Here is an 11,509-nt window from a genome sequence, read left to right on the forward strand (position 1 = left end):
CGTAAAATACAATAGAAATCAACTGTATTTTATTTTGTGTATAAAATGAACTGAAGATCCTGGAATTGAGTAAAAAAAAAGAAGAGTATTTATACATTTGCATCTAGCTTGTAGGATTAGTGATGATAGAGAGCAATAGGTGCTGCTATTGCGATATCTGGCAAATGTTGTTGATGTTTGATTTAAAGTGGTAATCAATGCAGGAGCACTGGCCATAAGGGTCGATTTGAGTAACCTTGATGGGCTTGGGTGAGCTCTCGTCATAGCATGATTTAATGTAACCTTGATGGTTTAAAGTGTGATGTTTGTTATTGAAGCATGGAATCCTTTATCTGGGATATTGTGCAACTATGGCAGCAGGGCATAGTTGTCATATTTGAATATGCTTGTTATTGATTTAATTCTATTTGGATAAAGATACCATCACCTATTACGACCATCATGGGTGTGATTGAATACACTGTGATCAGGAGTGATTCATTCACACGATGTGCGATATAAGCGTGTATCTTTACTTTAGTATTTTTAAATAGGTTTTTGATGTACATTTGAGCGCTTTCATTAATAGATCCAAATAGCATGAATTTGAATGAGTGTTATTTGATGAACTTTAGTTTTCAATTAAGTTGCGTTTGGGTGGCTATTTCATTACAGTTGTAATTCCGCTTGAATCTTGCATCGATTCGACATCAATTGGTTTGCATCTATCCTGAGTCAAAGTACAAAGTCAAATCCACATTTCAAAATAGTAATACTTGGCTATTAGCGCGCAATATCATTTAGATCCCTGACTAATTCATCGATTCAACAATATCGGCTCCAAATATTGATTAGATTTTCGGCTAAACTTGACAAGAAGCACAACGATTAAACGAATATGTAACAACAAAATAGAAGCGACATCAGTTGAGTAAGCACCAACATTGATTAGCAATACACCAAATAGAGACCACATCGACTAGAATAACAGTATCAACGCACCATCAAGAGATAACATACAGTTTTACAACAATTATATGAGTGAGTCAATGCACCAGAACACCGCACCAACGAGGGGTAACCCTTCAAGTAAGACATAGTAGATAAGGTAAAGAATTACATCTTGAATCCACCACCTTGCGCCTTTCCCATGTACGGTATATTGCCTTTTTAGGAAATCGAGATAAAAGTTAAGTAATCAAAAAAAAATACACACTCATCAAGAAATCAAATGGTTTCATAGTGTAATGGTTATCATATCGGTCTTTGAATCCGGTGATCCGAGTTCGATTCTCGGTGAGACCTTTTTTGCATTTTGCTACTCGATGTGGTGCACGTAGCGTAAACGTTTTGTTGTGGCTGTCTGACGCACATATTCAATGCTTGAAAGAAACCAATTATCAAGTTGATTTTCATAAGTAGTAACGTGGTCGAGCTTAATTAGCCTTTGTGGTGCGGTTTTTAGTGTAGGCGATGTAGAAAAGCAACCTCGCCAGAGATTTACTGCTGCTCCATTGTCACATCAGCACAAAGGGTGCTATCTGCTCGATTATTTTTTTGTGCTTTATATTGAATCAATCATAAATGATGTAATATACAATAATAGGTAGTCTATTGTCAGGCTTGGTGTGTTCTCATGGAAATACGAATGTATCTGTTGCATCCTAAGCCAATCTTTGGTTTGCTCATGCTATTGTCACACTGCATGTAGCAAGAGCATTGCGATTCAAGTTCCGGTATTCTTATAAAATGATCGCGTCTTCTAGGACCTTCCTTCAACCATTCACCCCTTCTTTTTTTTTCTTTTGAACAAGTTCTCTAATCAATTTAAGATGTTACTGACTGTGACAACAGATGGCGAAGAGATGTACAATCTCGACATCGATAACCAAATGGCCATTGAAGATTTGAAAGCTTTGCTGGAGGCAGAGGTAATACAACGTAATGCGAATTTTCATCCAAAGCCTTCATGTTGACCGTATGTAGTCTGGTGTCCCTCCTCAATCACAACACTTGTTTTTTAGCGGAAAAGAATTGAACGAAGCTAAAAAGACATTGGAAGAATATGGTGTTGGTGAAAATGAAATCATCCACATGCAACAATTAGCCCCACAACAACAACAGCAAGGGCAAGTCAGCTCAAGGTAAATGATATTTCATTAATGATATATACACTCTATCATTCAACTGGCTTCAACTCCATAGCAGTGGCGACACCAATTTTGATCTTATGCGCCAACATGTTTTGAGAGATCCTCGTCTTTTGCAACAATTAGAAAGTGTAAGCTGATTGTGTGATGTTCATTTGACATGTGGGCTTAATAAATGTTGTTTTAGACAAATCCCGAATTGGCTCATGCTGCTAGAAACGACCCCGCTAGATTCTCTGCTATGGTCCAACAGATTGAACAGACTAGACGTTCTGCAGAAGTGCAGAAATCGCAACTTGTAGGTTTATGATGAAACACCTTTTCGAACAGATGCGCCTAACATGGAATCAGGCTGCACTCAATGATGATCCCTTTGATGTCGAGGCTCAAAAGCGTATCGAAGATGCCATTAGACAAGAGAACATTGCTGCAAATCTGGAGGCTGCTATGGAATACAACCCTGAATCGTTTGCCAGAGTAAAAAGCTAACATTATCATTTCTCTCCCATTCTGTAGAGCTGATTTCATTGTTAATAGGTCACTCGTTTATACATAAATGTGGAAATCAACAACAAACACTTGGTGGCTCTTGTTGATTCAGGTGCTCAGAGCACAGTCAGTAAGTTGAGGCATTGCAAGACGGAGAACGCGTATTGACTTGACTGTATGCAATAGTCAGTCCAGAGACAGCCGAATCATGCGGGTTAATGCGATTGTTGGACACACGTTTCAGTGGTGTAGCTAAAGGTGTAGGCACCGCAAAGATTTTGGGCCGTATTCACAGTGCACAAATGAGATTATCGCAAAACTTATTCTTGACATGTTCGTTCATTGTGGTTGAAGGAAAAGGATCCGAATTACTCTTTGGCCTTGATATGTTGAAGAAGCACCGTGCTTGTATCGATCTTCGAAAGAATGCATTGACATTTGACAGCTGCGATATTCCCTTTTTAGCCGAGCATGAGCTCCCCGAAAAGCAGCGAAGAATGGAGATTCATGGCAGTGATGAGGATGAAACAGCAATTGAACGTCGAACAGTTGTGCCTCAAGTTTCTACGCCGCCACCCACTTCTGCTGCTTCACCAGCAGCGGCAGGCTCAGCATCTGCAGCAGCAGCAGCAACACCCACTTTGAATACAGCTTCGACATCATCATCAACATATCCCGAGAAAGACATCAAACTTCTCACTGACATGGGAGTAAGTCGCCAGGTACAGTGTGTGGATTTCTCACAATAACGTCTCAAAACTGACTCGAGTTTATATGAAACAGGAAGCTTTGAATGCTTTGGAGATGGCTGGCGGCAACCCTGAAGTAGCAGCAAGCTTATTATTTTAAAGAGAAAATTGACAACAATAAATAGTGTAATTTCATTCCAAGAAGTGTGTGTTGTTTACATTGAATCCTAATTGGGATGATTCCCTTTTCCCGCTCCCCTTTTTTCGTCCATGTATTTATATTACATGCGTTTCGATTCTCCCTGAATTACACCTCTCTTTTTTCTTTCTCTCTCTCTCTCACACACTTTTTCTTTACATTCTATACAATGGTAAATCTTGTAGGAGCGCACTTGAAGAAACCATCTTATTAATGCGCATTGACAGAATACTGCAAATCAATCTACAGATCCAGAGGTATACTACTTGAAGCAAGAACGCATTGGTAAGTGCAATTAAGCCGTCTTATTTCATTATTGTCTGATATTTTATACAAAATACAGGCAAAGGCTCTTTTGGCGAAGTGTTCAAAGGGTATATCAACCTTAAAGCATTACGAAAGCACACTAATTCATTAACGCGATGAAATAGACTGGACAGACGCACAAACAAACCAGTTGCCATCAAAATCATTGATCTCGAAAGTGCAGAGGATGAGATTGATGATATACAACAAGAAATAGCCATTCTGTCACAACTGGATTCACCCTTCGTAACAAAGTACACACCACTCCTTTTTTTTCTTAAAAATAAACCTCTAATCCTCCCTATTTTATAGGTACCATGGATCATATCTTAAGGGTACTGGCTTATGGATTATTATGGAATATTGTTCAGGTGGTTCCTGCAGTGATTTGGTGCGTATTTTTGCGGTTGTTTTGTGTGCTGTTACTGATAATTGAATGGCAGATGAAAATGGGCACTATTCGAGAGGAGTACATTGCGATTATCATCAAGGAACTGCTGAAAGGCTTGGACTATCTTCATAACGAAGGAAAATTGCATAGAGGTAAGGAGACAGGAGGAGGCGTATTCATGTAGAGATGTACTCATGCGACGTTTCAATCATAGATATCAAAGGTAAAGAGCCTGGGCGAATGCTACGATCAAGCATCTAACCCTTTAATTTAGCTGCTAATATCTTGTTAAGTTCCACCGGTGAAGGTAAGCTGTGAAAAAGCTGGCAGTAGACGGTCCAAGTATATTGACGATTCCATTAGTCAAGCTGGCAGATTTCGGTGTATCGGGACAAGTAAGTACTAATATAGTAATATCAAAACAAACCATTCACATTGAAATCTCTGTGTAGATTACTGCTACTCTCACCAAGAAGAATACATTTGTTGGAACTCCAGTAAGTAACTCAAGCAGAGAGATGACAAAAGTCGTACTGAATGCGCCTTTATGTAGTTTTGGATGGCACCAGAAGTCATCAAACAGTCTGGTTATGACTACAAAGCTGACATTTGGTCTCTTGGTATCACAGCAATTGAGCTCGCCAATGGAGAGCCACCCTATGCAAAAATGCATCCCATGAAAGTGCTATTCCATATACCCAAGAACGAGCCTCCAACACTTGGCCCCCCTCACAGTAAAGCATTCCGTGATTTTGTAAGCATGTGTTTACAAACAAGCCCAGCCAACGTAAGTGATGCTGTTTTAAATGTGTCTGTCTATGCTCACTGTGTGTTAACATGGCTGAACCACCAATAGCGTCCCACTGCCAAAGACTTACTCAAGCACAAATTTATCAAGAGTAGCAAAAAGGTTGCCTATTTGACTGAACTTATTGAAGGACACGAGAGATGGATAAGTGCGAATGGCCGTGATGATGACTCTTCAGAGGAGGAAGACAAGTAAGTTGCTGAATGATGTGCTACCAAACAGCAAGGTTGTAACATGCATTTTCAATTCAAGCGTGGAAGAGGATGATGCAGATGGATGGGATTTTGGCACTGTCAAACAGGCACCACCACAACTATCAAAGTCACCACTTCAGCAAATGCATCATTCCCCAAGCCAATATTCTGTCAACAGTTTTTCGATTGAAAACAAATACCAACAGCAGCCACCACAGCAGTTACCGCGCACTGCGAGCAGAAACCAAGTAGCTCCTCAACAGCAACAGCAGCCAGCAGCTTCCTCTCGAGTAAATGAAGTAACTGTAAGTAGACATACGTGCATTTAAGTGGTATCTTTCTAACGTCCGACGAATTGATGCTAGAATAAGCTACAGCAAACTGGATTTAGACATAGTACAAGCGAATACGAAGACGTCAATCAAAGTACTGTTCGTGCAGCAGAGATTGGAGCTTATTCTAGATCCAGCAAGCGAAGCAGCATGATACAGCAGCCAGCTGTCTCTAACCCATTACCACCACTTCCGAATAAATCTCCTTCTACACGAAGCGTTAGCACGATAGCCTCCGTAAGACAACAACAGCAAGCCAATGATACAGCATTTTTGGAGATGATTTTACCCATGTTGGATAGAGTAAGTCTAGATTTATAGAGAATGCCACGCCATCTGACGTATTCTCCTTTGAATAGCTTCAAAAGAATTGTAAAAACCACAAAAGTTTAGCAGCTGTGGAATCATTACAAAAATCGCTGGTATCTGTTGAAAGAGAGCTTCCTGGCACTGTAAAGGCTCTTTTTGAGGATGTATCACAATTGCTGTAAATTTTTCTATTGCTTTAATCTTTGATACATATATATGCATGCATTAAAATCAAGAGCTTTTCATCAAAGGGTTCAATACACCTGTCGCTTGTAAGATTTGTTGATCTCCTGCCAAAAACTTGTCCTACTGAAGTTCAGATCATTTGCTAATTCTCTTGTCATTCATTGCAAACGATCTGCTTATTTGCAAATCTCTCATATTTGTCAACAGGGAAGAGCCATTTATAGAGTTTGCGTAATGAGATAATTATCCGCGCTCAAGATGCAAAGAAGCCAAAAGCATCGGCTCTTTCCCGAGAAAAATTTCAAGTACTACCTCAACTGCATTCCGTAAAGCCTATTTTTAAAATGAAGAGCTCTTTTGATAATGCTTATTCAGCCCGTTCTCGTTTGACTGTGTAGGGAAGATCGATATACATTCAGACCTTGCTAAGGAAGAAGCTTGTAGAAGGAACTCCTACTTTTCCATGTAATGAATACATCGAATGCATACAATCTTGAATTTTTTATTTGTTATTGATTATAAAAGTATATATTTGATCTAGTGTTCAAAGGAAAGAGGGTAATGGAAAGACGATAAAGAGGCCGTTTCTATTGTAAAGCTAACCTTTTTCAGTTATGGTATATATATAAAAAAAACTACTACTGCAGTGTATAATACATCTTTTTTGATCTTAATCTACATATATGTATTTTCTCTCTCCATAACGTTAAAGACTGCAGCTTGTGCAGCTAATCCCCAATCTGAGAAGACTTGTTGGGCGTCTGGTCCTACCAAGAGCTCGTCAGCAGGGTGTAAACTTGTAGCATGTGCTACATCAGTAGATGTTGCTACAGGCATGACAATCGGAGGAACTGGAGGAGGTGGAGATGAGGACGTTGATTTAGGCATATTGTCTTGAGTTGTTGACGTGTTGCTTGTATGAGTTCTCTCGTGTTTGCGCAGGGATCGAAGATGGTAATATGCTTTACCACACTCATTAAAAGTGCAGATATAAGGTCGAATGTTGGAATGAATTTTGGCATGTGTTGTCAGTGAGTCAGGTCTGGAAAATCTCTTTCCACAGTCTATTTCATATCAAATTAGGTTTTGAATACACACCACAACAATGCTCTATCTACCTGGCTCTTGACACATAAATGGCCTCTCTCCCGTATGTGTACGCAGATGGTTATGCATCTTGTGCCTCTTCGTGAATGGCTTCTGGTTGCGAGCACAATCCTTCCACAAGCAATAATAATTGGCCTGGATGTGACAATAGAGCAGCGTTTAAGAGGGGCAAAGATTTCAATCTGATCCCACGCACAAACATACCTTTCCGCTGCCAATGTGCTCACTCTTGACATGATTGATAAGCTCATCAAGTGAGTTCAATTCTTTTGAGCATGCATCCCATTTACAAATCAGGGTTTCTTCGTCCTCATCATCATCGTCATCCAACTCGGTATCAGTGTGTGAAGCTGATCTAGCCTTACTAGATGGGGCTGTAGCAGATGGTTTACGAGACATAGGAGCAGCCACTGCATTGGCTGCAGTGTTTTGAGCAGGAGCAGTAGCAACAGAGGCTGATCTTGCTACAGCACATTCATCTAGTGTAACAAGATTAGAATGTTAAAAAAAAATGAGCCAATTTTTTACTTTATACCTTTCTGTTTGATCATAGATGTTTGTGCTACTTGCTTCTCCTTTTCAAGTTCCATGACTCTTTCCAATAGCTGTTCATGAGTCCATAGTTCTAGTTTGGCAGAAAGTGGATCAAACGTGGCTATATCCGGAACAGGCGGAGGCGATGTAGTTGTGGCAGAGCCATAAATGTCTAGTTTACCCAAAGATCGATGTCTTTTTGCCTTTAACGAAGATTTACGAGACTTAGTAACAGATGGCTGCTGCTGTTGCTGCTGAGAAACCATGGCAGGATCTACTGGTATATCCATATTCATAGATTCATTGATTAGCTCTTTGCCCTTTGGATTGCTGTTTACACTGGTCGAATAAGGTGTTGATACAGTGTGTCTTCTTGGAAGCGGGCGTCTATTCTTTCTATCCACGTATTGCTGTGGCTGTTGAATATCATGATTACTTCCATAATGTAATATATTTTGTGTACTATAATTTGAATGCATCCCTATATTGGTCGGTACAATGGGAGTTTCTGAGAATACGTGATTATCAAGTCCATTAGTGAACATCTGCTGATGGTAGCCAGTAGGTGACATAAAGGCAGTGTCCTAATGATACACGTCAATAAGGAACTGAAACGTTTCATACTCGTTCATTCATACATACCATGGCTTGATTAGCAAATTCAGGGCTCATCATCATATTGTGCGTAGGAGAGGTTGGAGACATAGTATCTATCATCATGATAGATGAGTTGTTGGTGGTGACGGATGTTGACGAGGGCGAGTATACTACGTTGTGCATTGTATTTACAAACATTTGATTGCCTTCCATTGTAGTGGTTGGAGTAAAATAGTCATCAATCTCCATGTTCATGATATGAAATGTTGCCATGTCAACAGGAGTGTAATTTGGTTGCTGGTTGTGCTGATAGTTCAGGGGAAAAGGAGCAGGCGGAGGGGGTGTAAACATTGGTAAATTGGTTGCAATAGCAGTAGGATGATGACTTTTGACTACAGGTGTAGTAGTAATATGAGGTGTATATTGACTATTACTGTAATTACTGTAATATTGATTATCTCCTGTCTGTAAAAATACACACATATTAATTGCATTTAATTACATTGTATAAACAGGTTCATCCACTTACAACAGTAAGGCCATTGTTATTGTACGGTGCCTCGGGTGATATCATTTGATTTGCTGTTGCCATGGTTACAAACGAGGCATTATTCTCACTGTCATTGCTACGGGCTATAAAATGGTTGTCCATGTTTTGTAATAGAAAAAACTTAAATGTGATTCCCCCTTAATGATTTAATATAGTTTAGATGATTGACAGCTATACAAAACGATCATGCTCATGTTAATTCATCACATCTCCGTTCAAGGTCATGAGATGCTTACTTTCTTTTAATGATAGCCAAACATAAATTTACTAATCCAAAACTCAAATAAACTTGGTTCCAAGTAAAACTAGATAGAGAGGGAAAAAAAGAAGAGCAAAGAAGATGAATAAAACGAAGGAAGAAAGAGAAAAAAGAGAAAAAGGGGGTGGGGGGAGGACAAGAAAAATATAACAACTAGTTAAAGCAACATTAACTTACACAAGAGTGTATTACAAACGCAGACTCAATTTGATCAACTCTCTGAACAAGTGATTCTTGGGCAAGCCAACCTGTCATTGCAACCTATCAGTAAGCTATGTAGTAGGAGAGCCATTGCAAAACAATACTTGCCACATTCCAGTAGTCTCCATGGATCGATTCGACAAATAATGATGCCTGACCCTGAATACCATATCCACCTGCCTTATCAAATGGCTCACCTGAATCAACATCTACAGCAATAAACATGAGTGACCATTGCGAGTAAGAATATGGGCCACCTACAGGCCTGTATAATCTCAAGATCCATTTGACTGAATTGCACTTGCGTTCGTTCAACGAACTCGATCCTTTCAACTGTATCATTGATCTTGTACATGATTTGAACGCCAGTCAAGACGTAATGACTCTGCCCATTCAACTGTTGGAGCATTGCTAATGCATGCTCTTTATCTCTGGGTTTCTCCAATACACATTCATCCTTGACAACTATAGTATCGGCACCGATAACAATGTCTGCAGTGGGTAGCTCAGAATCTTCCTGTGTATACAATGAGTAAAACGCCATCATTAACAGCGATTCATCACAAATTTACCTGACATCTTTCGAATACTTCTTTTGCTTTCATATAAGCTGTGTCTGCTACGTATTCTGCCCGGGTCTTGTATGCTGTAGGATCGTTTTCATCGGGCTCCAAGGTAGTGACCACAGAGAAATCCAAGCCCTAATGTTCAGTTAATCATAGTAGATAGCCCAATGATGACAAAGATGTACCATGTCTTTTAGGATTTCCCTTCTCCTAGGAGATGCAGATGCAAGCACAATCGTTTTTTTGGATATATTGTTTAGTAAAGGTAAATTTAGTGGCATTGAAGAGGTGTATCATGCAATTAGCAGTGTAAGCTATCCATTTTTACATTTGAATAGCTTGAAGAGGCGCTATCTAGACGTCATCAAAAAGGATAGCTAACCTTGCCTCCCAAAACAAATCTTGTTGAGTGTTTTTATTTACCCCGCCTTTTGTCTTTTTGTATATTAACACTCTATTAACAACCACCCCCACCTCTTTTCGCACATAAATTGATAGAATATGGTAACTTAATAGTGCAATGTTGGACATCTTAATCTCGAAAAACTTACGAAAAACATGTAGCCCGTACCTTTTGAAGCACTCCTTCCTTTCGCCATCATTGCCGGTATGTTTACCGTTACTGCAACAGGCTTGAATGTTACTAGATACCTTGGCAATGATAAGAAGGTCAGCAAAGCTTCACATAAACTAGCACTAGCAAACGCATTGACATCTTTTATTAAAAACAGCCTACAAGATATGGACTTGATGTCTGGGAGAAGCAAATGATGGAGCGTGATAGACGTTTAACCGGATCACTTAGAGGACAGACCGTAAATATAAATGAATGTTGAAATATACATTTCAGCAAGTATTGATGATTTGACTTAGGATCAACCTATTGCTCCATTAGCATTTGCCACGAACAGGTATTTGATGATATATACGACATTGCAGGATCAGCTATTAATGATAATTGTAGTATTTGGTATTTGGAAAAGAAGAGATCGCACTAAACAAGACGCACCAACTCATTGATACATAAAATAAGATGAACTGACGAAATAAAAGAAATGATGCTTTTTAAATAGACATTGCGATGATTGGAGATACTTCAACTAGAGTAGAGTGATATCGAATAGCAGGTAGAAAGGCAGCTTTGGATGAAGAGTACGAGTAATTTAGCTTTGAGAGTGGTGATTTTTCTTGTCTGGATAGACTATAAAAGGATTGCACATCGGGATATTGCTTGACACTATGGAGTTACTGCTATTCATTTGAGTGGGAGCTACTGCCAATTTTTGATAGCAGGATACAATGTAAGAGAGGGAGCACTTCTATTATAAGATGAAAGCTATACGATCCCAGGCAGGATCACCCATGCTAGCCCCGTAAGATGCAGCACGGATTTACTCTCTAAACTTTCACGTTATTTTTACATGTTTGGTTTGTATTAAAAGTTTTCTTGGCAGGTCATGATTTGAGAAGCAAGCAGTAGCTTTTGCGCATAAGAACACGCCTGGGTGTATACATGCAATGCAACACGGATGGCCCTGGAGATAAAATACATGTGTTTGATAGCCTGCCACATGTGATTAATGTGCAGCATCTATTTGTGTGCTAATGAGGGCATACGTTTAATATAATCTAGAATTTACATCGATCTATTTACTAGCCGATC

General features: G+C 39.5%; 5 protein-coding genes and 1 non-coding gene across 6 annotated transcripts; 4 read left to right on the plus strand and 2 right to left on the minus strand.

Moving 5' to 3' along the window:
• Positions 1-1,212: 1,212 nt before the first annotated feature.
• On the plus strand, positions 1,213-1,284 carry ATC70_012259. Its single transcript has one exon. It is a non-coding gene; the product is annotated as a tRNA-Gln (tRNA).
• Positions 1,285-1,811: 527 nt separating this feature from the next.
• Positions 1,812-3,467, plus strand: ATC70_012260 (uncharacterized protein; the record flags this gene model as incomplete). The annotated part of the gene is made up of 8 exons (XM_064831436.1): positions 1,812-1,910; positions 1,966-2,123; positions 2,185-2,260; positions 2,317-2,427; positions 2,481-2,606; positions 2,667-2,748; positions 2,805-3,340; positions 3,402-3,467. 8 exons carry the CDS (start codon positions 1,812-1,814, stop codon positions 3,465-3,467), a joined length of 1,254 nt encoding a protein of 417 aa, XP_064677716.1.
• A 208-nt stretch (positions 3,468-3,675) lies between these two features.
• On the plus strand, positions 3,676-6,028 carry TRP3_2 (anthranilate synthase / indole-3-glycerol phosphate synthase; the record flags this gene model as incomplete). The annotated part of the gene is made up of 15 exons (XM_064831437.1): positions 3,676-3,678; positions 3,734-3,791; positions 3,850-3,880; positions 3,938-4,066; positions 4,125-4,203; positions 4,256-4,355; positions 4,418-4,426; positions 4,478-4,510; positions 4,567-4,598; positions 4,656-4,700; positions 4,757-4,990; positions 5,060-5,202; positions 5,264-5,510; positions 5,571-5,840; positions 5,897-6,028. 15 exons carry the CDS (start codon positions 3,676-3,678, stop codon positions 6,026-6,028), a joined length of 1,545 nt encoding a protein of 514 aa, XP_064677717.1.
• A 679-nt stretch (positions 6,029-6,707) lies between these two features.
• Positions 6,708-8,922, minus strand: ATC70_012262 (uncharacterized protein; the record flags this gene model as incomplete). Its single annotated transcript, XM_064831438.1, has 6 exons — positions 6,708-7,096; positions 7,151-7,274; positions 7,344-7,618; positions 7,675-8,257; positions 8,316-8,735; positions 8,800-8,922. The coding sequence occupies 6 exons, from the start codon at positions 8,920-8,922 to the stop codon at positions 6,708-6,710; spliced, it is 1,914 nt and encodes a 637-aa protein (XP_064677718.1).
• Positions 8,923-9,267: 345 nt separating this feature from the next.
• Positions 9,268-10,034, minus strand: ATC70_012263 (uncharacterized protein; the record flags this gene model as incomplete). The annotated part of the gene is made up of 5 exons (XM_064831439.1): positions 9,268-9,327; positions 9,389-9,489; positions 9,542-9,797; positions 9,853-9,981; positions 10,032-10,034. 5 exons carry the CDS (start codon positions 10,032-10,034, stop codon positions 9,268-9,270), a joined length of 549 nt encoding a protein of 182 aa, XP_064677719.1.
• A 313-nt stretch (positions 10,035-10,347) lies between these two features.
• Positions 10,348-10,844, plus strand: ATC70_012264 (uncharacterized protein; the record flags this gene model as incomplete). The annotated part of the gene is made up of 5 exons (XM_064831440.1): positions 10,348-10,350; positions 10,411-10,515; positions 10,578-10,661; positions 10,720-10,757; positions 10,811-10,844. 5 exons carry the CDS (start codon positions 10,348-10,350, stop codon positions 10,842-10,844), a joined length of 264 nt encoding a protein of 87 aa, XP_064677720.1.
• Positions 10,845-11,509: the final 665 nt, after the last annotated feature.

This window comes from Mucor velutinosus, assembly GCF_035048745.1.
Source record: "Mucor velutinosus strain NIH1002 chromosome Unknown tig00001569, whole genome shotgun sequence".
Lineage (NCBI taxonomy): Eukaryota > Fungi > Mucoromycota > Mucoromycetes > Mucorales > Mucoraceae > Mucor > Mucor velutinosus.